The 22,655-nt window shown below is 35.7% G+C and overlaps 1 protein-coding gene across 1 annotated transcript in view; it reads right to left on the reverse strand.

Moving 5' to 3' along the window:
- The window catches only part of ABCA13 (ATP binding cassette subfamily A member 13), a 183,328-nt gene that overhangs the window by 76,607 nt on the left and 84,066 nt on the right, over window positions 1-22,655 (reverse strand). The window contains exons 32-35 of the mRNA XM_054060143.1: window positions 21,179-21,375; window positions 20,251-20,408; window positions 19,585-19,815; window positions 12,463-12,553 (exon numbers count right to left, since the gene is read on the reverse strand). Coding sequence (XP_053916118.1) covers window positions 12,463-12,553; window positions 19,585-19,815; window positions 20,251-20,408; window positions 21,179-21,375 — 677 coding nt within the window. The remainder of the gene's footprint in view (window positions 1-12,462; window positions 12,554-19,584; window positions 19,816-20,250; window positions 20,409-21,178; window positions 21,376-22,655) is intronic.

The following is a 22,655-nucleotide window of genomic DNA, read 5'->3' on the forward strand; positions in this document are numbered from 1 at the left end:
CAAAGTTGCTTCCAAGCAACAACATTTGATCCTAGATATCATTGTTTGCATCCAGGATTTTCATTCAGGTTTGTTGCAGGTGGCAAACACATTGTACAGATTCATATAAGGCACATAATTAAATGGAAGTGGAAAACACATTGCTAGTATCCACCAGAGAAAATCAAAGAAACAAGGCACATGTATAACAGGTTTATGTCCCCTTAAATCCTGGTCTTTCATTTTAGTTTTTCCACAAAGCACTATGACATAATCTGAAAAAATGCATAACAAACACATGAATTTCTTACCAAGTAAAAGAATATATAAAATATATATATATATATATTTTTGTTGGGAGCAAAGGCCAGTCATGGTTTCACATGAAGTAAGCCTGATACTTAAATCTAAAAGATTCCACTTCTCTTGCATGCTAATGCATCCTAACCCTTTCTTCCATGAGATACCTTTGGGATGGCTAACTAGCAAATGTCGAAATAATTAAAACCAGGAATAAATTTGGGGTGCTGAATAACAAAACTAAATATATTATATTATAGTCCACAAAATAATGAATGGAATAAAATACATTATCTAGATTCTCAAGAGCTCATTAAACGGATACATTGCCTTTGCTGATATGGGCTAAGCAGTTAGAGGTGAAAACGTGGAATCACAGTTTCAACACTGCAGACATGTCTGTATCAAATTACTACCACAAAAAGTTTGATTGCTGACCGCCAACTTCTTCAGCTTTTGTACAGATTATTAAGTAAACTTGAACAGAGTTCAACTAATCTACCTATTCCTACAGCAGTCCAGCATCAGAATGTGATGCTGCAAAGATCTACAAAAGACTCAGAACAGTAGATTTTTAGTATAAGAATGAATCAAGGTGTTTACTTATTCTTTCCAGATATACCGCAGCCTTTTCCACATAATGAATATCAGCCTTTGAGTTCAAGAACTTGCAGTCTTTTCAAAGTAGAATATATTACCAGTATTATACGGACAAATAGGTGAGCACCATTGAATACAAGCCAAAAAATTCTTAGGAATTCTACAAATTAGAGAAAAACTAAAACAGTTAGATCCCAATTTTCCTTTCCTTTGCACCTTCACAGGCATACATGATAATTTATATTCTATCACATGAAGTATTAATTTAGGCAACTGTAGTATCCATAAAAGATAAAAAGAAAGAAAGCCAGTCTCTTGAATTCACATAAAACAAATACTGAACTGCACAAAGCATCTCCTGACTGCTCTAACTTTCTATTTAATGCAAGAATACCCAGTTTTATACCACTGCAAAAATTCATTAAGCTCTCTCATCACTCATATCAAAATAAAAAAAGACCCTCCAAAAGTATAATTGCCACGCCACGCAACAGCACATCATGTGCAGTAATAAATAATAATCTTAGAACAGATGTGCAACACAACTATTCTTTATTTTAAGGGTAAATTAGGGGAAGCAAAAGAGTCCAAATGGCATTTAGCAAGTCAAGTAAATATGATAGAAAGTCAGAGAACCAAGACCTCTGCACTTAATTTATGGACCTGATTTGTAATCTTACCTTCCCAAACCTGATCTTCTGTTTTCTCTACTTCTTGCATTCAGCCTTAATGCTAGACTGCAAGCTGTCAAAAGTAGTGAGAATCTTGGGGACTTTTATCCTTACTGTTAGCGTGTAGGGTGTTTGGAACAACAGGGTTGTTCAGATTGGGTTTCCAAGATACCACTACTAGTAAAATAAACAATAATAGTTACCAGAACAGCTAGGAAAAAAACATCCTACTTGCTGCTGAAGTGTTAGCCAATGAAAAAACAGCACTTACTGTTTTTACTGATATGAAAATAGGCATTTAGCCATGAAAGAATTTTAAATTGAGTACACATTTATTTGGGAATGTAACACATTTAGTAAATGGTACAAGCACCTACTCTGGTTATAAAAGCTCTGTCTTAACTTTAAATTAAAGGAATTAATTTTCTATGACAAAAATAGTCAGTTTTCTTCCTTTTCCCATTCAGAAGTACACAAATAGTGTACAAGCATAAAGAAATGGGAAACAACGGTACTGCCTTCCTATCCATACCCTACAGACTCCAAGAGAACCAAAAGGGATTGATACGTTGACAATCAACCTGATTTGATGAAAGGCCATCTAAACTAGTCTGATTCTGATGGAAGAGAAGGACACACTGCTGAACGCACTGCTCCCATAATTCATAAATATAAGGGTTAATTTCTTTCCACAGCTGTGTCTTTCGGTGCCTACTACAACATCTTTTGTTACATTTCCATGTCTTCTGCTTTGCCTTGATTTATCTCTCCTCTCTGCATTTTAGTTGGGGTTGCTGCCAGCCTAAAACACATTGAAGAAGATGGAACTAGGAACCAAGTATTTTTTTTTGGTTTTATATGGTAAAATCTGCTGGGCCTAGAACACCTTCATCATGATGAGATGGGCATATTCTTTGGAAACAAATAAAACGTAAATATTCAGCCAGGTGGACACAATCCTATCATACTCTGAAAGGGAAATTACTATAATTTTGGAAGCCCTAATTCTCTGAGTTTCTGCATGATTAACTTGCAACATTAACAAACATCTTAATTTCAATTTCCAGGAGATAATTTTCCAAATAGATACACTTTTATTGTAGCATTTTCTCCCCTGCAGTGATGCACCTGCAATGAATTGCCATGTGGAGGAGGGGACAAGAGGAGAAACAGTTGAAAAACAGGCACAGAATGGTGGCTACAAAACGGAAGTCTGTTTGCACCTTCTGTTTGTATTCTTTAAAACTGCAAAAGCAGAGAAGTACCGTCTGTCAGAACTGCCAAAAAAAGATCCCAACTGAGTTCGTACATATATATAAAACTCAGATTTGGCAGGGAGAAAGAATACATTTCTACACGCACAGTCAAACATCCAACAGTTACATCTGCACTAGAATATATTCTCTTATGACAGTAAGTCACACACCTCTTGAGATCAGTTCCTTTCCTTCGTACAAGTGTAAAGCGATATTCAGAAAGCTATTAGAATTCAGTCCACTGAAATCAGCCCGTAGACTCAGGTTACAGTATTTCAAGGTTGAATCCAATGTAGACAGTAGGGCTACAACCCACAGTACTTTTGCTATGTTTGAAGAAGAACCGATGAAAGAGCAGGAGAGCAATACAATCTGAATGTTTTCTCTACCACAGCACTTAAATGTGCAACATTTTCAAATTAGACAAATTAAATATAGCAAGGGCTGAAGGAGCTAACTATTAAATACAGATGTTCTCAAGTACTTCCCACTGGTAACTTGCTTCCCAGAAAGGGGACTCTTAAACTGTAACTGTCCAGTTTTGTACTGCAGATGACTTTGCTATGCAGCTGCTCTGACTGCAGTGAGTAGCCTTTGAAAGCACTGTATGAAGCATTCTTGAACAGGTCTTCTGGAACTGTTCACAGAAATCTCAGGCAAGAAATAGAGCAAATCTCTCCAGCAAGGCCAATATTTCACCCTGATAGATAAGGACATCCTTAGCCACTTTAACTTCTACAGTTTGTGCAAGTATTACCTTAATATGAACAAACTATTTGGTCTAAAATATTGTAACTTCCATAATCGAGAACATTTTTAGACACTATCTCTACTGGAGTTATTCTATTAGCAATAAAATCCTATCAGAGTTAGTGCAGAGAAGCAATTGAAAACTGAAAGATGACTGTGTTCTGCAGGAGGCATGTTTTATTCAGAACCACAGCTACAGCAAACAATTGAAAAATGTATTTGATGAATAGACTTTCCTCAGGCATTCTGGTATCTCATAAATAATGGCATTAAATAGCTACAAGGACCTTGATTAACAGAACCAACTGTTCCATTTTTTCTCATGACTCCAATGAATATGGTAACCTAGATAAACTGCAAAATAGAAAAAGAGACATATAAAGAGAAAAAATTTTACGGGTAAAAATTTCTACCTGAGTAACAGTCCAAGACAAGGTCCATGTATCCTAAAGTCCTACTTACATATTACAAATAAGGAATTACCTAGCAACAGTGCAATATACAGATCTTATCAAAGTGTCACCTTGTGACCTATGTAATTCTATTGCATGAATGTTTAGCAAAAATAAGTGCAGTCCTAACCCCTGGCTGCTCGGCATTCTGTCTTTCATACTGAATCCGCTTTGGAAGTTGTCCCTGTAACTTCTAAAATAGGTTTTTGTTGGCTCTGAGAAATGAAAATCTTTTAGTCCTGCAGAATGTTTTTAGTATCGAGAAAGCAGACGTGATTTCCCAAGTTTTTGTGGGTTTTCGGTTCAGCGACAGAGCAGAGACAACTATTTCACCTAAGGAGGTACTTCTGAGAAGATAACAGACACATGAAAATCTAGTTTCACATAGAAGTGTCAACCTCAAATAAAGTCTTGATAGCACAATAAAGATGAGTAGCACATCTTCTACACACGTGTTATTTACTCGTTAGACAAAGCAAGATGTTAAGACTGCATCAAGCCCTTTTCCTAAACAGTGTTCCCTTTGAGAATGAAAAGTAAGTATACTCAGTTTTGATAAGCATTTCTTAAAAAAAATTGGCATTTGCACTAAGTTACTTAGATAACTGAAATTAAAGTATCCGTATTTGCTGGTGGAACAGCAGTTATGTTTCAAAACATCTGTGTGCATGTGTATACATACATTATCTTAATCCATTGAAACATATAGATACATACACACAGGGACATTGTGTATATAAATAAAATATATACTCCACTTTGTAAGCTAAAGCAAGGCAAAAAAACACCGGTACTTACTTTGTATGCAAAACCTAAAGACTAGCTATTAGCAATAAATATTTTGTGATACCTGATGTGTGACCTTGTGAAAATTATATAAGGGTCAAAATTTTCTGCAACACATAGCCCCATTTTATGAGGGAGAGAAATAATCAGTTCGTCTTGAACACGCTGTGTTTGGAAAACTCCTGCTACTGAGGAACAGAAAAAGCATAAGCCAAAAAGGTTTTCACTATTTGAGCTGGGAAAAAAAAAAAATTGCTAAAGATGTAGCAAAAGCCACATTAGAGTTACACCAGGCAACCCATCATTGCTGTTACATCAGGCAACTCATTGCTGCTTGACTTTCAGTTGTTTTTTCAGATAACAGATCATCATACACTCCATACAGTGAATACAAATTTTTTTAGGATGTTGCAAAATTAAAAAGAGTTGAATACCTCTGAAAACTGCAATCGGGTCATTCTCAAAAGCGATAACTGAACACAGGAATACTGTCTGCCAGATCTCATTTATCCTCTGAGGAAGAGTTCTACTTCTCTGAGTGTTTTCTTTTTTCCTTTTATTAATAAAAATTACTTAGGAATCATTACAACATGAAACAGAAGACAAGCAGTCCTGTAGAGTGGAGAACAAGACTCCTAAATATTTCATTAAAAGACAAGATTTTAAAAATATCATGAAAGATCATAAAGGCTGCCAATGTCTTTCCCCTGCCTGCAGCTGTTGTAATAACCTCAACAAAAGAAATCAACAGGAAATCCTGGAGTGTAAAGGAAAGATTGGTGAAAGAGAGACAGAGGGGTGCTCTTAACAAGTCTGGGGGAAAACAGAGACTGTAGGAAGAAATATACAGTCAAGAATAAATCAAAGAAGCGCTTATGGGCATGACATAAGAGCTACACAGATGAGATGATTTGATCACTTGTTTTTCAAGATGTTAAGGAAGTTCACATTCTAACAATTACTTTTGGACAAATAAAGCATTTCTAGTGCACCCACAACCATCTGTATTGGTTGTCTTTCAGCTAGAAGAAATATCTGAGCATAATGGATGAACTTTCAAGTTATTTCTTGTTAGCTACTTAATAACTAACATGACAAACAATTCAGATTGTGGCAAAGGCAAAGCAGCATGTTGTTTGGAAGAGCAGGTTCCAAATATTTGCATACATCTACATCAGACAGCTAGAGCTGAGAGATGTTAATATCAAATACAATTTTATGTTTAGAAGGTGCAGAAATTCAATATATAGCCATCACCATCCAAAGTTATGCACATATCAGTTATGGTGACCCACAAGTTACAATAAAGTCTCTCTGATGATTCTGTATCTTCAAGGTAAGATAGAAAAGGTATCATCTCTTCCACTGTAAAATGAAGTGATGGAACAACCTTCCTCAACCGTTTCCAATTAGAAACTGGGAATACTCATAAACTTCAGATCATAATCTGAAGTATGGATCTATATCTATGGCAAAAGCCATTTCTTCAGGCATACCTTTCAGTCTAAATGATATTCATACATTTTAAGAAAAAAAAATACCGAACTAAACAGTGAAGGAAAGCAGCTACTAAATCACACAGGTGACCTTTTATGGAAGCAAGTGAATCCCATCAACAGGACACATTCACAAGCAATTGATCAAATTTTCAAAATAGAAATTTGAGAGAGGATTTTTGATTTGTTCTCTGATGCTCTAGCACTTGCAGAAAACTATAGTCTTTTTTTTCAGCTGAGATCCAGTATTGGCAAGTCTATTTTTTTCCCTGGAGTTGGAGAGGGCAAAAGAAGGTAGGCAGGGTTCACATTTGTCATTTGCTGGCAGTTAGGAAATGAATGTGAGGACAAGGTTGTGGGGAACAGGAAGTGGATAATATTTTTGGCACTGTAGGAGTACTTCCCATTACTAGAAAACAGCTGTCTTTCCATTGTTTTCCTAAGAGTCTCCTGATGTCTGAACCTGTCTAATAAGGAGCCCAGGACGTCCATATTATGGATGAAAAGTGGAAAAGGACCAGGCAGCAAGCACAAGAAAAGTAGGCAGGGAAATTATTTGCACAAGAGAAGAAAGTAGTGGGTGAAAAGAATGAAACAAATTTGAAATAAGTGAAAAAACCTGATCATTTACTTTCAGAAAGATAGGAGTAGTTAGTTAAGCACTTGCATACAAATTTGAGTAATCCTTAAATGAGTTAGATGATCATATTTTTGAGATCAGATATCTTTTTGTGACTACTGATAAGTAACGTTATAAAAATGCTCCATCCTCATTTTATGCTTCATGCAATTCTAAAAGGGTGACAAATGGAAAAGGAAGCAATATTCAGGGTTGTGAAGTATAAAGCTAAATAACTGGAAAAGGCAAAATTAGTTTTCAACATTTGCTAGGTGTCCTGCAAGAAACTATTTAAAACAACAATAAAAAAGCTGAAGGAAAATATAATGTATCCAAGAATTTTAGATCACTTATTTTGGCACTTCTTTTCCAGGGTCTAGTGCTGAACTTAAGTGATAGTATCATCTATACTAATAGACCACCAGAAGACTGAAAGGTATGCTGTATCTTCTCCATATCAGTAGTTGGCAAAAATTTGAAAAGTTTAATATCTCTCTTTGTGTTGGCAGCAATTTCCTCTAAACAGAGCCACCGTTACTTATTGTCCACAGTTTTGTATTCAGAAAACAAGTTCTATTTTGCAAGCTGGATGATTAAAATCATTCTTATGTCCTTTTACGTGAACTTTACAGGGAAATGAAAGAAGGAATATCCAGTTAAGAACTTATATGTGATATAACTTCAAATATATTAGAAAAAATACTCCATCAACCTTAAATTTTTAATTACAGGAAACACAATTTGCCACAGTGGAGTAAAAGCTGCTATCTAAGAACAGAAGAAATTACTTGATCATCTATCAACAGACATCAAATTCCACTCTGTTACCCATGTGCAGAAATCAATAACACTTTTTACAGTAGCATATTTTCTGTGAGGCCTCAGGCTTGTGTCAAATGCAACAGGAGAGGGAACATACTTCCCTGGGTAGACTAACTCCAACTGTTAATTAACCTCTAGGAGAAATGACTGCCTTTAGCTTTCAGCTATTTGTTTCTGTTATTTCTTCCTTTATTGCATTTACTCTTCTGCCTCTATAAAAGATAGAGCTATACTTTAACAGACACACAAAAAACTTCAGGCTTTCTAAGCAAAGCCCTTCTCTATCTTTTTGAAGATTAACTGAGCCCCGACACTGCCTTTATACTTCATTTCCAATCTCCACTATGAATTCTTCTTTGTTCCTTTTCCAAATTTTCAAATTTTCCTTTCAAACTTAAAAAAATACAGACACAAAAGCTGTACATAGTATTGTAGCATCAGTCTCATCAATTTTGTATTGACAGTCAAAACAACCTGTTTATGTCTTTTTGAACATTCCGTTGAAACATAAATCATCTCAGTCATACTTTCTTAAAATGCCTTTTCACCAGGATTACTAGGTAACTTTCAAAGTCAGTGTTTTCCAGGATAATAATCCCCATTACATAGATTTGCCCATCATTTGGCTTAACTAAAACACATTTTATTTAGAATAGATTCAGATTTTCAAGTGATCTAATTCACTCTTTCAGATTGGGCTGACACATAACCATTCTACCAATCCCTTGCAACAGTTGCTTTTTTTTTCCCAAAAGCAAGGTCATATTTACTTCAGTATTACTGATTAAAATAACCAAAACACAGAGTTGAGATGCATTAAAAATTCCCTGAAAGGTCTCCAGTTTTACGTTTTGGTATTTATGAATGCTTTTTGTCAGCTACTATTTCTTAATTAAATTAGCTTTCAGATGTGCTTTATAAGTACTGTATGTTGTTGATCTCTTGAATCTTAACAGGAGCAATGTAAAATTTTGCCCAATATCCTTCAAAATGGTGAACACCAGCTGCTTCAGAGCAAGGTTTAAGCAACGATAAAATTTAGTTATGCATCAACTTGCTTCCACTCCAACATTTTCAGTGGCTAACATATCTAAGAAGTTCAAAGACACATAATCTCTAATAGCCCTTCTGTTGTTATAGTTATTCATATTATATGTACACTAATAACAACCCACTGGCTTTTTTAAGCCACAGTCTCCATAAAGTTTTATGGCAATGAATTTCAAATATTATGTACCACTGTGTGAAAATTATAGTTTTGACTGTGCTGAATTTTATACAATTTAGTTTCACTATGCCTCAGGTTCCAATTGTATTTTACTGCTTGAAGAGGTTAGATCCAAAGTTGGTATCTCCCAAACATTTCCAAGACTTAGAATGCTGGAAAATTAATTCATTTCACTCTTCAGCAAGACATCTGAGTATCTTAATGTTGCAGTATTGGTCCCTTAGCAATCCAATGACCCCACTCTCTAGCCTATTGCCAGATTTTGCATATGCTCAGAATATTTTATTATTTATCAACAGTTAGCTAGTCACCCCTTAGACTTGCTCTTAGCTCTCCTGATTATTTTTGTACATCTAGTGCCTTCTGTCATTTATGATAATTTTATTGGACTCTATAGAGTTGGTTTCTCTGTTTTCTCAAGGCTATTTGGCTCCAATGATCTTGTCATGCATCCATTGCAAGCTCAGTCTAGCATTTTTTCTGCATGCTCTGTATACATCTACAAAAAAATCACTATCAATTGTGTGCCCCAGCTGTGCAGAAATCAATTATGCATGTCTGGATTATAATATATACATTTATTATGCCTACACACGTAGGCATTTCCTTTGTTAAAAAGAAAATGCTAGCTGTTCTCACCAGAAGGCGAGTTTTATTCCTAGTTTTTTTCATTAGAATAAAACTAAAACTTATTAGCAAATCTTCCACAAAGGAAACTTAAACCACTAGAAATTATACAGCGTGCTTTAAAGATACCAATATTAAAATTGTTACAATTAATTTAATTAATGGACTGCTACTTACTTCTAATATCTGAATTTAGAGAGGGTCAAATAATTTTCAGTTTATTTTACATTATTGCAGTGTGCTGAACCACACAGCTGCTCTCTCACATTTCCCCCTCCTCTAGCAGGATGAGAGAGATAAAAGGAAGTGAATAAGTGAGAAAACTTGTGGGTGAAGGTAAAGATATTTTAAGAAGTGAAGGAAAAAGAAAGGGGAAGAAAAAAAAAAAAACACAAAAAACCCCAAATGATGCGAATGTCACCACGTCCCACAAGCAGACTGGTAGCAGTAGCTATTTCCCCCCCAAAAAAAGCATCCTCCCAGTTTTTATTGCTGAACTTAACACTATACGGCCTTCAATAACTGTCTGGTCAGCTGTCCAGGCCATATCCCCTCTAGCATCTAGCTCACCCTCAGCCTACTCACTGCAGCGAAGGGGGGCAGAATGGGAAAAAGAGAAAGCCTTGGTATTGCAAGTACTGCTTAGAATAGCCAGAACACTGGGGTCTTATTAACAATGTTGTAGTCACAAATCTGAAACACAGCACGTAAGGGCTCTCATATGACAAAAATTAACTCCATTCCAGCCAAACCCTGTATGATAAGACACTATAAAACACAGCTACAAATTATCAGAGCTCTGAATTCAGTGACATACTGTCAAATTTTTCTAAAGTGACATCTCTTGGCTAGTTTTGGCATTGGTCATTAGCCTAAATGTAGTGATTTTTTGCAGTTTTGTTTAAGAACGAACGTGCACACCGCTCCACTACACCTCCTGGTCTGGGAAACAAGGGACAACACTTTGGTTTCTCTACAATCCGGACACCTCAAGGTTCATATCAGTAAAAGACAGCTAACGCTCTTGCTTGCAGTGAGATCCATGCTTTGACTAAGCAGCTCTCTAATCCAAGTACTTTCACAACTCAAACAGCAACATCCTGTGATCTTCTCAAAAACCCAGCTGTTTGCTCTAGGGGGTTTTGAAGATTCATTTGACTACTTTGACAACAGAAAGTTTGACTGCCTTTGAATGTGCTTTCAAAGACAAAATTATACAGGTCAACCTATTGCCCATGGACTATTCTGGTTAGCTTTGACAATGATGGATACCATTCATGACCATTTCCCAGATCCCTTATGCCTACATTTCACAACTGTCCTTAATGATGAATGACAGTCATCCGCAACAAATGACAGTTTTCCAGTAATCTCATCCCCAAAGAAATCGTATTATCATATTTTCTTGATATAATTTTTCAGATCCTCTTATTATAAATTCACTTTATTAATGTAATAACTTGAACAAATACTAATTTGTGTGTTTTGAAATGTGGATGGTAAAAGATATCAACTTGTTAGGTACAGTATACTCTGTTTTCATTAATTTAAGAACTGTAAATCTTTAACAAAAATGTGATGTGGAGAAGAGAGACTGTTTTGATTTGAAATTGGTTCAGATATCCTAGCTGAGTCTTGAAGAAATGCACAACTGACTGTTACAAAATAAAGGGATATTCAAAGCTGTATTTTTAATGGATGTCTTGTTCTCACATTCAAAGGAATGGATATTTTATTTGCTCAGTGAGAGTTTTTTGCTATATAATTACATCTTACTGATTCAACAGGGACTGAAATAGTCCAGCAAAAAGACTCTCTGGAAAATTCATCAAGTCAAGTTTGTACCTTGTAAGAAAAGTTCTCAACTTAGGCAACAATTCTTGGCACTGAATACTCATTACTGGCTGATCCAATTGAATTTATCTTAATAAATAAGAGAAGCTTGGTTCAAAATTAAAATTTCCATTAATGTGTGAAAACAACGAAGGTCCTCAGTCACAGACCAGGACCTCTCTGCATCTGTGTTCTATAAAATTAAAGCAAAAAAGCACTGCATATAGAGCAAAATGTTTGACATCTAACTGAAGAAGACTATAACCCAGATACCATCAAATAGAAAGAAACATGATGGATATACAAGCATGAGAGTCCCAGGAACAACAAGAAAATATCGATGAGCTTGATGGGCACTGTCATTACAGAACCTGAGTCTTGCATTTTGTAAAGTGTCACATTAGTTACTTCTATGAGGAGTTTTTAAGAAGAACAAGCTTCCTAAGGTTTCAGAAATCTTAATGAGCACCTTCTCCCAGGCTTGTAGGACAGGATAATGGAAAGCATGAAGGTAATCATTTTAAAAGAAACAAACAGTGAAATAACATATCTTTTGAGAGGACAAATGATTTTCTAACATGGGAGCATCAGCTTTTATTTTTTTTTTCTCCTGTTTGCACATATATGGACATGAAAACACCCTTCTAATGGCTTGCAGATTTTATATCTGTGATATATCTTATATCTCAGCAATATTTATCCATTGTCAGCACGATTTAAAGAGAGCAGTTTCCAGAGACTGGTAGGAAGCAGTACATTAATGCTGATGCAATGAAAGAATTCTTGTGAGCATGTCTACAAATAGTAGAAGGTGTGAAGGTGACTGTGAAGAGATACAGAGGTGAATCACAGTAGACACAAAAAAACTAGTACCCAAGGTAGATCATGTCACACACATACAAAAAGAATTACAGGATGGTAACAGGCAGTATTCTCCATCTCCTGTGCATTCCTCAACTTCAGGAACTTCATGCATGCTCATTTTTGCATTTGAGATCTTTATAAATCTGGCTGCTTCAGAATGCACCTAATTTTCTACTTACAGGTTGATTTAGCACCATTTGTATGGTCCAGGTGCGCTGCCTGTGGAACACGAGGCATCTTCTCCGAGTCCTGCAGGAGCTTCAGAAATACCTTTCATGAAAGAGGAAAAAAAAATAATTTATAATCCATTTTCTAAAAAACTACTTTATATATACCTTAAACCACTCAGATTGTCAGATAACAGTAGTGGCTGCTATAACTACTCTGCTGTAATATGACTGTAAAATGAGTCAAGATGTCCAGAAGAGAATTCTTGGAGATAAGGTTAAATTAATAAATGCCAATAGATGGAAAACCACCTATGCAAAGCATCGTTAGCCCATGCACACTACTATCTGAAAAGATTTTTCAACAGACTGGCTGCCCTTGATTGACATTTTATGCTCCTAAGTTGTGGTGTTATCTTGGAACACAATTACTGCAGTTTTTACCAAGGGCATTTTGACAACTTCAAGTCTCTTCTGATACTCTATCTAGAAATCTGTGGTCACAGCTGGAACTGCTACCAAAAGTTTTAGTTGTATCAGTACAATTAAATGTAATGTACAAACTCCTACAGAACTGAGAATCCACAGAGCTCTGGGATGTGTCTATAGATAGTTAAGGAGACTTTATCACTCTCTATAACTATTGGGAAGAAGTCTGTAGTGACATGGGTACTGTTCTCTTCTCCCAGGTAACAAGTGATAGGTCGAGAGGAAATGGACTCCAGTTGTGCCAGTGGGTGTTTAGATAGGATATTAGAAAAAAAAATGTCACTGAAAGAGTGGTAAAGCATTGTAACAGGCTTGGACATCAGCGGAGTCACCATCCCAGGAGGTGTTCAAAAAGTGTGTAGACTTGGCACTTTGGGATATGATTTATGGTAGTGTTGGGCCGATGGTTGGACTTGATGACTTTAGAGGTCGTTCCAACCTTAATTATCCCACAATTTTATGGTTTATGCAAGCATGTGGGCAATAACGCTACTGAAAGACATTTATTGGACAATGCAATCATTAGACATAGCCAACATTCACAAAGTCCTGTCTAACTAATACTATGGAGAAAACTATGCAACAATGCATATTTCATGACAAAACTATTAGCATGCATAACCCAGATTGGGAGATGACAGGATAGTGTTACCTGAAATCAACATGGAAAAGACTTTATATATATATATATAAAAGACTTTATATATATATATAAAGTAACAATATAAAAGTCTGCACTGGAGTAAAATTGTAAAGGTTAAATCTTTCGAAGTGTGGGGATGCACATCAGAAGTGAGTTAAAGATATCACATAAAACAAAAGAGCAGAATTCACCAAATTTGTAATTATGGGATGTGTTTAAATGGTATATACACTTTGCCAAATAGATTCGCATTCAACCTACTACCTCTTGCTTAATCCTGTTTCACAGTTCTGTCCATATAAAGTCCTTCCAATTTCATAGAGATGTATTTCATTTATCAGTCTCTCATCCTTGCAGAAGCTTGGACCAGCTTTCGTAGCAAGTCAGTTAAAACACTCACCCCACTTCTTGTAAGGTAAAATGAAAAATAGCATTATCATTTTCTTGTTCTAACTAGAATTGCAATTTAAATAGTGAACGAGGAACTTAAGATAAAAAGAAAGAAAAATGAACAGAAAATACAGCTATCATGAGCATTTTTAATAGAACAGGCAAAAGTACAATCAAGGTTTACTTTTCCTTGATAAAAACCTTCTCTCGCTTTCTCTTCTCTGTTCAGGTTGAGCTGCAAGACTCATAACAACAGTGTAACTTTCAGAAACCATTAAAAAAAATTTATTTCCTCCCGTAAAAGAACTTAATATCAGATATAACAAAAAAATTCCTTGTTTCCAAGGAGCATGTATGATAAACAATAAAAAAAAAAATCAATTTGAAATAGTTTATAGTTGCAGAAAGACATTTTTTGACTTGTTAAGGTTTGACTGCTGCATAAACCATATTTTGCTTAGTCAGTATAACTGCAATTTAACAGTAGTTATTGATTACACTTGTTACCTGCCATCTTTCAGAGAACACTTTTGGCCATTAATAACTGCAAGGCCAGAACTCAATACCTCCCGAAATGTCTATGTTAGACCATGGAGGGAGATCCTAACTGCCTAAAGCCACATTCTGATTTGTTGCCTTGGACCTATTTGCTGATGGCTCCCCTACACACTAATTCTGTCAAGAAAACCAAACTAAACAGAACCAACTAAAACCACAAAGGAGCTACTCCTGTGTGGCTAGAATGAGGGCTAGGCTGCAAAATATTGCCTTTCACTTCAGTGAAAAAAATTAGGCTGGGATTGCAGAGAAGCTTTCTCTTGTTTAATCACATCATTTCACTTGAAGAGAAGATGTAACTATATTTTAAAAAGAAACAAAACCACCAAACCCTTCTCTAATACAGACTATGCCTACTGTAGCTTCACTAACACAACTATTCTAATACAGCTATAAAGTCAGAAGGCTACCTGCATCACCCAGCCCTTCCCACAGTAATCAGACAGCTCTCAAAAGCCGCATTCAGAAACCTTAAGGAGCACATCGTACAGAAGAAATGATAATTTATCTCGTGTTTAACAGAATACACTGGACAAAATTGTACTTAACAATGTTTTTAGCAGACCGAGTACCCTCCAAAACACAGATCTGGAAAAGTCAGAACGAGACACAATTACAGAGAAAATGTGTTCTTGTCGTACCTAAAAGACTGGATAAATTCAACAAGAGAAGGTCTCTTCTATACCTCAGCAGAGCATTCACTTCCCTACATCTCTTAGCAACTCCTGCTTAATTTCTTCTTCTTCTAGCAAGTCCATATCTGACCAAGAACTTCTCCAGATGGCTGTTTGTAAAGGAATCTGAGGAAACAGACATTTTGTGTACTCCCTCCAAACTGTACCAGGCTTCCTATTTTCTTCTTTGGGACAGCATCATAAAAGCAAGCCTGGTTCACTGTTGCAGTGGCACAGTGTCCTCAACACTTCACTGCAGAGCATGGAAACCCTGTCACATTCTAGTTATCATTCCTAAAGAAAGAGAAAGAGGAAAGCGGGGAAGCAAAGAAGCAACATATATAGGCAGTTCTTTATCACCTAAACCCACTGATTAATATCTTAGCAACATTTTCGGCCCTCCTATCCCACAAATCCCATGTTTACCCTAGGTATTTTGCAGTGAGAAAGTGTTAATGGCTTGAATTGCTTGTTGTCAGTTAGCATACAACAAGAGCCTGAGAGAAAAGTAGTCAAAATTGTGAGTGGTAGTGTATTAACTAACACAAAAGCATATAAAAGTCCCTATTAGCAGCACATGGAATCAGGATCACAGGGAATTATCGCTTAACATTTTTCCAATAGTTTTTGTAGACCTATTCACTAGCACAGGTACACTCCTATGAGCATATGAGTCAGCACAGTCAGTGCTAAAACTCAGTCGGAAAATCTCCCTTTTAGGAAATATTAATCTTCACCTGTGAAATGTTTACATTCAGTATTATTCAGCATCACTGAATTTTCTTCAGTAACTGAGTGGTACCAGGGCAAGTATCCCCGCTAGGTTTCCAAGTTTTAAATTTACATATGTAATCCATATTTTACCTTACATAACTTCACTGTGTAGGAGCCAAATTTCACCTTACTACTTTTTCTATTCACACTGGTTTTATATTTTCTTCTGGGTAGTCCACGGTCAGTATAGCCTTCTGTAGCTACTGGCATGTTTCACTAAGCAGAACGATGCAGAGCCAGTCTTGGAGACATTCACTGAGGATGACTGTTGACTAAGAAACATTTGCAAGCACGCCAATGGTTATCTACTAAAGAGGAGCACTTCTGACTGTCAAACTTGGATATACGCACACAGAAGGAGACAGACACTTGACACAGCTCAAAGCCAAGGGAAGAAACTTGTTATGATTTGGAGGGAAGTGCTTGAAATAGGTGATGAGTAGCCTGGCTGATTTCCAGCATTGCCCCTGTGAGATTGCTCAATGCCAGGCACTGAAAGATCACCTTGGTTGCTCTTGGGGATGGTGGTCATGCTGTCTGTTGAGACAGACTATCCTGCTTGTAAGCAGCAGCCACTGTACTGGCTGCTTCTTTCAAAACACCTGATTGTCAGTAGGTATAGGAAATGTTTTTGCCTTCTAGGAGAAAAAGGTCTGGCCAGATGGTAATATTACAGTGACATAATTTAATGTTATTGTGTCATTATCAGATGTTGTTAGAGCACTCTCTACAAAACTGAATCTCATTAGCAGCTTCATTCATGTTTGAAGGCAAAAATATTTCAAGGAAGAGTATGGCTTTTGCTGGAAAGTTTTGGGGCAAACTCTAGGAAAAAGAATTTAAAGTATTACTCCATTAACAAGTATTTTGACACATCTTATTTTTCAAAGAGGTTTCAATGGTTTCATTCTCCCCATAAAACAAAGCAAGAAAGCAGTAAGCTTTGAAGCCTCCAGAGTTGCCATAAAGCGAAACGTCATCCTACAGAGGGCTCTCAGTATACATTTAATGAAATTAAAAACCTTCCTACTTTTGGTTCTGCCAATGCTCTTTGGACTATTATAAAGTAGACAAATATAAATGATTGGAAAAGAAATTTAAAACATAAAATGAAACAAATCTAATATTAGATATATTTGAAAGTGTCAAGAAATGATTTTGTTAGAATTACAAGATTGGTTTGAAGTATGAATAGAAGCCTATTTTTCCTTGAAGAGTAAGTTTTTTAGAGAGTGAGGATGTCCCTCAGACTGAAAAAGAATATTGGCAAGTGTATGAGAGAACAAAAAGAAAAGATAAAATAAAAATTATAATACCATTCTTCCTTTAAAGTCAGAGTTCTTTGTTTCCAGATTGAATTGTTTGACTAAGTAGTGCTATTATGTGCTATCCATTTACTTACCAATGCAAAGAGGCTTTTGATAAGAAAATAGAGAATTGAGATTGTAACAAAGACTAATGATGAGATGCAGAGATGACAGAAATAATCTAAATGACTGCATTAACTTTTCAAGCTGTAGAATAATACATTAATAACTAATACCACCTTTAAGGCTTTTTTTTAACCTCCCCTGCAGAAAACAACCAGAAGCTAGCTCTCGAATAACAGGTGCAGTACACTGAGAAAGCTTCCTCACATTCCATGGCAACTTCACATTTACTTTACAGATGTCAGTTCTGAAAAGTCCTATGATATCGCGCAGAAATGTATTCAAAAAAATTCTCAATATATACATTACCTCAAAATCTATAAAGTTTGGCAATGAACAGTAATCTTTCCTGTAACACATCAATCACCCTATATAATTTGAAAGAAAATTAAAATTTCTCAATAAGATCTTTCAAGTTTTTGATTTGTCTCATGGAATTGTATAGCTGGAACATCATTTACTTGTATGATTTTTTTTCCTCCACCCTGACTCCTTGGCATAGCAATGCTTGCCTTACTAGCTTTATGTCCTGCGGCCACTTATGAGAGAAACGCTGAAGAGATGATTTTCTTTTTTTTCTTTATAAATAACTCAGTTGTGTAGAGATTAACTTTAAAGGAAACTACGTTACTGGTAGATCGTTCTTTGGAATGCAGTTTGAAAACAAATGTGCAAAACCATATCTTTTATGCTTGTGCAGGGCCCTAAAAACCTAAGTAGCAAATCAATAGAGTCCTAAAGATGCCTCCCAGTAGACCACTTCAGGATACACCAACTTCACATGATGGCATATTGGTTCAATAATCTTCACGAACAGTGGTCATTTTAGGTTTACTTGCCTTATTAGGTTTCTATTTATATTTTTCCACGGATTATAAAAGATGAACAATTCTAAACTTGCAAAACAAACCCAGAACTGCTGACGCAGTTTTAAATATCCGAGTACACTAATTCCCATATGTATAGCTCACACAGCAAAAATACAATGCATAAGTAATGTCTGACAGACTATCATCTTCATAAAACCAGGAAAGTTGAGCATCTTCCCTGGGGAATCTTGTGTTCCAGCTGACCACAGTACTACATCGTATCACCTTGTACATTTTCGGGGAACAGAGAGAGATGGGATACACCCCTTTTCTATACATATATATATATATAAATATCACTCTACAGGAATCTGTATTTCATTATTTTTGTGGGGGTTTTTCTAACATATATTAACTTTCCTGTTACAAAACAGTCCAACCTTTTCTGTCTTTAACACTGTAGGTAATCACTGGAAAATCAGTTTCACAGTAATACTGGATGAATTGCATTACCAAATAGAAATAGGTGTGTTTTGTGCATAAAAAAATATTGACATTCAAGTCTCCTTGAAGAAGCAGAAAAAAAATATATTTTTAAAAGGATTTATAACAGAGAACTCAAGCAGTGGTGGCTTAGGGAATCTTAAAGTTTAGAAGTTATAGCAGGGATAAAAATTGTTTAAGGAAAATAATTTCTCACTGATATGGCTTTTTACACAGACCTAAACTCAAAAGCAATGAAAAAGCGTAACAGAGGCTCTTTCTCTTGTCTCTTTGATGTATACATATATCCACACACATACTAATATATATATATACACATATTAGTGTGTGTATATGTTCATTAACACATGTATGTAAGTCTGGATATACACTCTGAATACTCTTTAGAGATTTCCTCACACAGTTTTGCCAAGTCCTAAGCTTCAGAACTTTGTAAGTTAGAGAGTAATCTCAGCATTTTTTTTCCGTACCAAGAGAAACCTGAACTGAACCTCCAGCCATGCCAGTTCAAAGCTCATTCCAGTGCTAGAGATTCAGGACAAGAGTGATACTCATTAAATTAAGGATATGTTAAATTTTCCTTAAGTGAATGCAGAAACAAACATTGAAGCATTACAGAGTTCTTTGATGCTCACATCAGATTCTTGAAATAAGAAGTAAGTCATAGTAGAGCAGGTGCTGAAAGTAACAGAAAGAAAAATGTATACATTTTGCCCAGAAATTTGCCGGGGTTTTTTTCCAATAAAACATGTTTTTCACAAGAATTGTTTTGAAAAAAATGAAAGAGATGATAAGAACAACTAGAAGTCAATACAGGATTCTCTAACAAAGAAAATGCCATTCCACAGAAAAATTTAAAGTACCTCTTCCAACGTGGTGTCAGAAATGCCATAGCCAGTCACATGTAGATGATGAAGGCTTTGATCTAAAGCCTGAAAAAGACCTTTAAAAGAGGTCTGATCTGCCCTTTCTGGAATCACATAGGTCAGCTCAGTACCGCTGTTCTCTTTCAAGAAGGCTTCGGGGAAGTGGGTCTGTACCAAAGATGTGACCTGAACAATATGCTTAGGATCTTGGATTTCAAAGACACAGGGCTATGAGGAAAGAAAGATAATCATGCAGAAAATATTAAATGTTACCACAAGTATGGGTCTCAATAGGAAAACACATACAGCAAAATTTCCACTGATAAAATTACATCCAGCCTGGGACACAGACACTAATTCCCAGGAATAAAGGATAGTAAGACAAAAGTCTTTGCAGCTAAAAATTGCAATGCATAATTTTCAAATATGTCATAACATACTTCTAAATAGTAACAATAATAATAATAATAATAATAATAACAACAACAATAATTGCACCACCCACACAAAACACCAAAGAAAGTTGACAAAAATCACATTTTGTTGGCTTTTGAATAATTTATATTGCATATTAATTCCTGGCAGGGACATACAGGCCCATTAGAATACACACGTATTATTTGGCAGTCACTCTTAAGTTCTGTACAGTGCATTTTAATATACCTTTTTTATGAGTGTTAGACTGTGTCCCTGTCCATATGTTTCTCTCAGATAAGAGGGAGAACCACAGCACCTCAGCTCGCCACGCTGCAAGATGGCAATGCTATCACTGAGAACTTCTGCCTCGTCAAGATGGTGAGTGGTAAAGATCAGAGTGCAACCTGCATCAGAAAGATTGGTACATATCTACAAAATCTGATTTCTAGAGAAACACTTCTTGCTTTCACAAGGGTCCTTTTAACCTTAAGGGAACATACTGCAGGTCCGTTCAAAACATAACCACAAGACACAAACAAAATCTACATTCAGTTACAGTCAGAGTTAGATTCAGGTTGAAACTTGCTTTGCCTTGTTTTAGACATAGTAAGCAATATTAAGCCATTACAACTTCAAGCTGTTTTAAGAGCTTAACAGATCCCTTAAAACTATATAACAGCAGCGCCTGCTTCAATTAATCATTCACTCTGAGGTATTACAGCTAATTGAGTGTTCACTAGCCGAAGAGTTTGCTTCCCACAGTCATTCTGTAATTTTATTGCACTTAAAAACATTAGTGTGACAGACTGACTGAACAGTCTATTTTCATTAGAAGTACATAGGCATGTATACACAGATACATGCAAAAAGGGAAATGAAAGCCAGAAAATAATTTTGAGAAGCTAAGAAAAAAGTAAAATAGAAACTTCAGGACAGGACTCAGAACTTAAGATCAGTTTTCTTTTAGATTGGGCATCTTTCTGTGAGACAGCAGATAATTCTTGTAATCTCACTTGGCTGCTTTAAAGTTTACTAAATGAGATTAAATGCTATTTCTGAAATTAATGTATTTAGTTACTGCACAGCAATAGTAATATTCTGTCCTGTTTAAATTTATTGAAACAGAATTTCAGAATGGAAAATAAGCAGTAAATTATGTGCATAAGTTTTGTACCAGCTTTGTACTTCAGAAGAACATCCCAGATGCTACGGCGAGAACATGGATCTACTCCACTGGTAGGCTCATCTAGAACAACCGTCTTTGAGTTTCCAATAAAGGAGATGGCAATTGACAGTCTCCTTTTCATTCCCCCAGAAAGGGATCCAACAGGTTTGTACTGATGTTGGGATAAATCCACATCTTCCAGAGCTCTGAAATCACAGTATAGAAACAAGACCAATTTGGAAAAAGGTCTTTCAGTCACATCATGTCCACAGAGCAAAATTACCGAAAACTCAATGCAAATGGAAAGTAAAACGAACACCACCGCTGACTAATTATACAATTTGGTGACAAAAATTAATGGAAAAAAAAATTCTCTTTACCTACAAAGTACGAACATTCATCACCACCAGTTCTGGAAAAGTATTGTACAGGATAAGAACAGGAAATTTTGAAATTAAGTCCCAAAAAATAAATACCAGTTTGTCCAACAATTTCAACAAACTCTAGATCATTGTCTCTTAAACCATGGTAAAGATAGTTAGTTTCATAACTCAAGCAATACTTCAGGTTCTGCAACCACATTAAAAGTTAAACTCCTGAATTATTCAAGTGAATATACAGTCTGTAAACCACACTACTTACCCTGAGAAACTTTTTCATTTTTAACAAAGCAGATTTCTATAATTGTTGCATAGATAAGCATTCAGAAAAATTATTCCTAACCTCTTTAGAAGCCTTTATTTTGTTAAATAAAACAGAATTTTTCCCTTTATTTTGTTACTTTTCTAATTTTTAAAATCTTTTGTTGTCTTTAAAAAAAATCTTTTTCTTAGCAAAGCCTGCAGAGTCCTGAGTATTCTTATGTGCCATTAGTATGACAGACCGTTGCTGAAATTACAATTCAGCAGTCTAAACACAATAAAATAGAGAATATTATTTTACATTAATTTAAACCAAACACTGTTTGATTTGTCCTTGTTCTAGAGAGTTCTTTCTGTTGCTTTTAGAGAGTATGCAATGTCCCACACCAGAGATTTTTCAGATCAAAATTTTAAAGTAACAACTACTTAAAAGGAAAGTCACTTTGCCACAAATGTGTCTGCATATGCTTAACTGTTCACTTAAGAAGTCCCATCCACTTGTCATTTATTTCCATTGAAGAATGGAAGTGCCCAGTCCTCCACATAGTCCAGCATAAATCAGAAGTTAAAGAGAAAATATTTCCACTGCAACACTATTAGAAGAGCATATATTTTATTCCAAAAGTTCAGAAAATGTAATTTGCTATTAGTGAACAAGATTTCATCTTGTATGGTTTACTAGTAGTTTAATAAACTAGATGCAAAAAATGATGAAGATGTAGATTTATATCAAAGACGTAGCAGCCTAAAACCAGTAATAAACATCATCAAACTAAGAACTGTCTAATTCTCTCTTCTGCAATCATGTCAGAGCTCTGGCTTGTTTTTCCTATTGGATTGTTTGT

The sequence above is a fragment of the Cuculus canorus genome, chromosome 2 (genome assembly GCF_017976375.1).
Source record: "Cuculus canorus isolate bCucCan1 chromosome 2, bCucCan1.pri, whole genome shotgun sequence".
Lineage (NCBI taxonomy): Eukaryota > Metazoa > Chordata > Aves > Cuculiformes > Cuculidae > Cuculus > Cuculus canorus.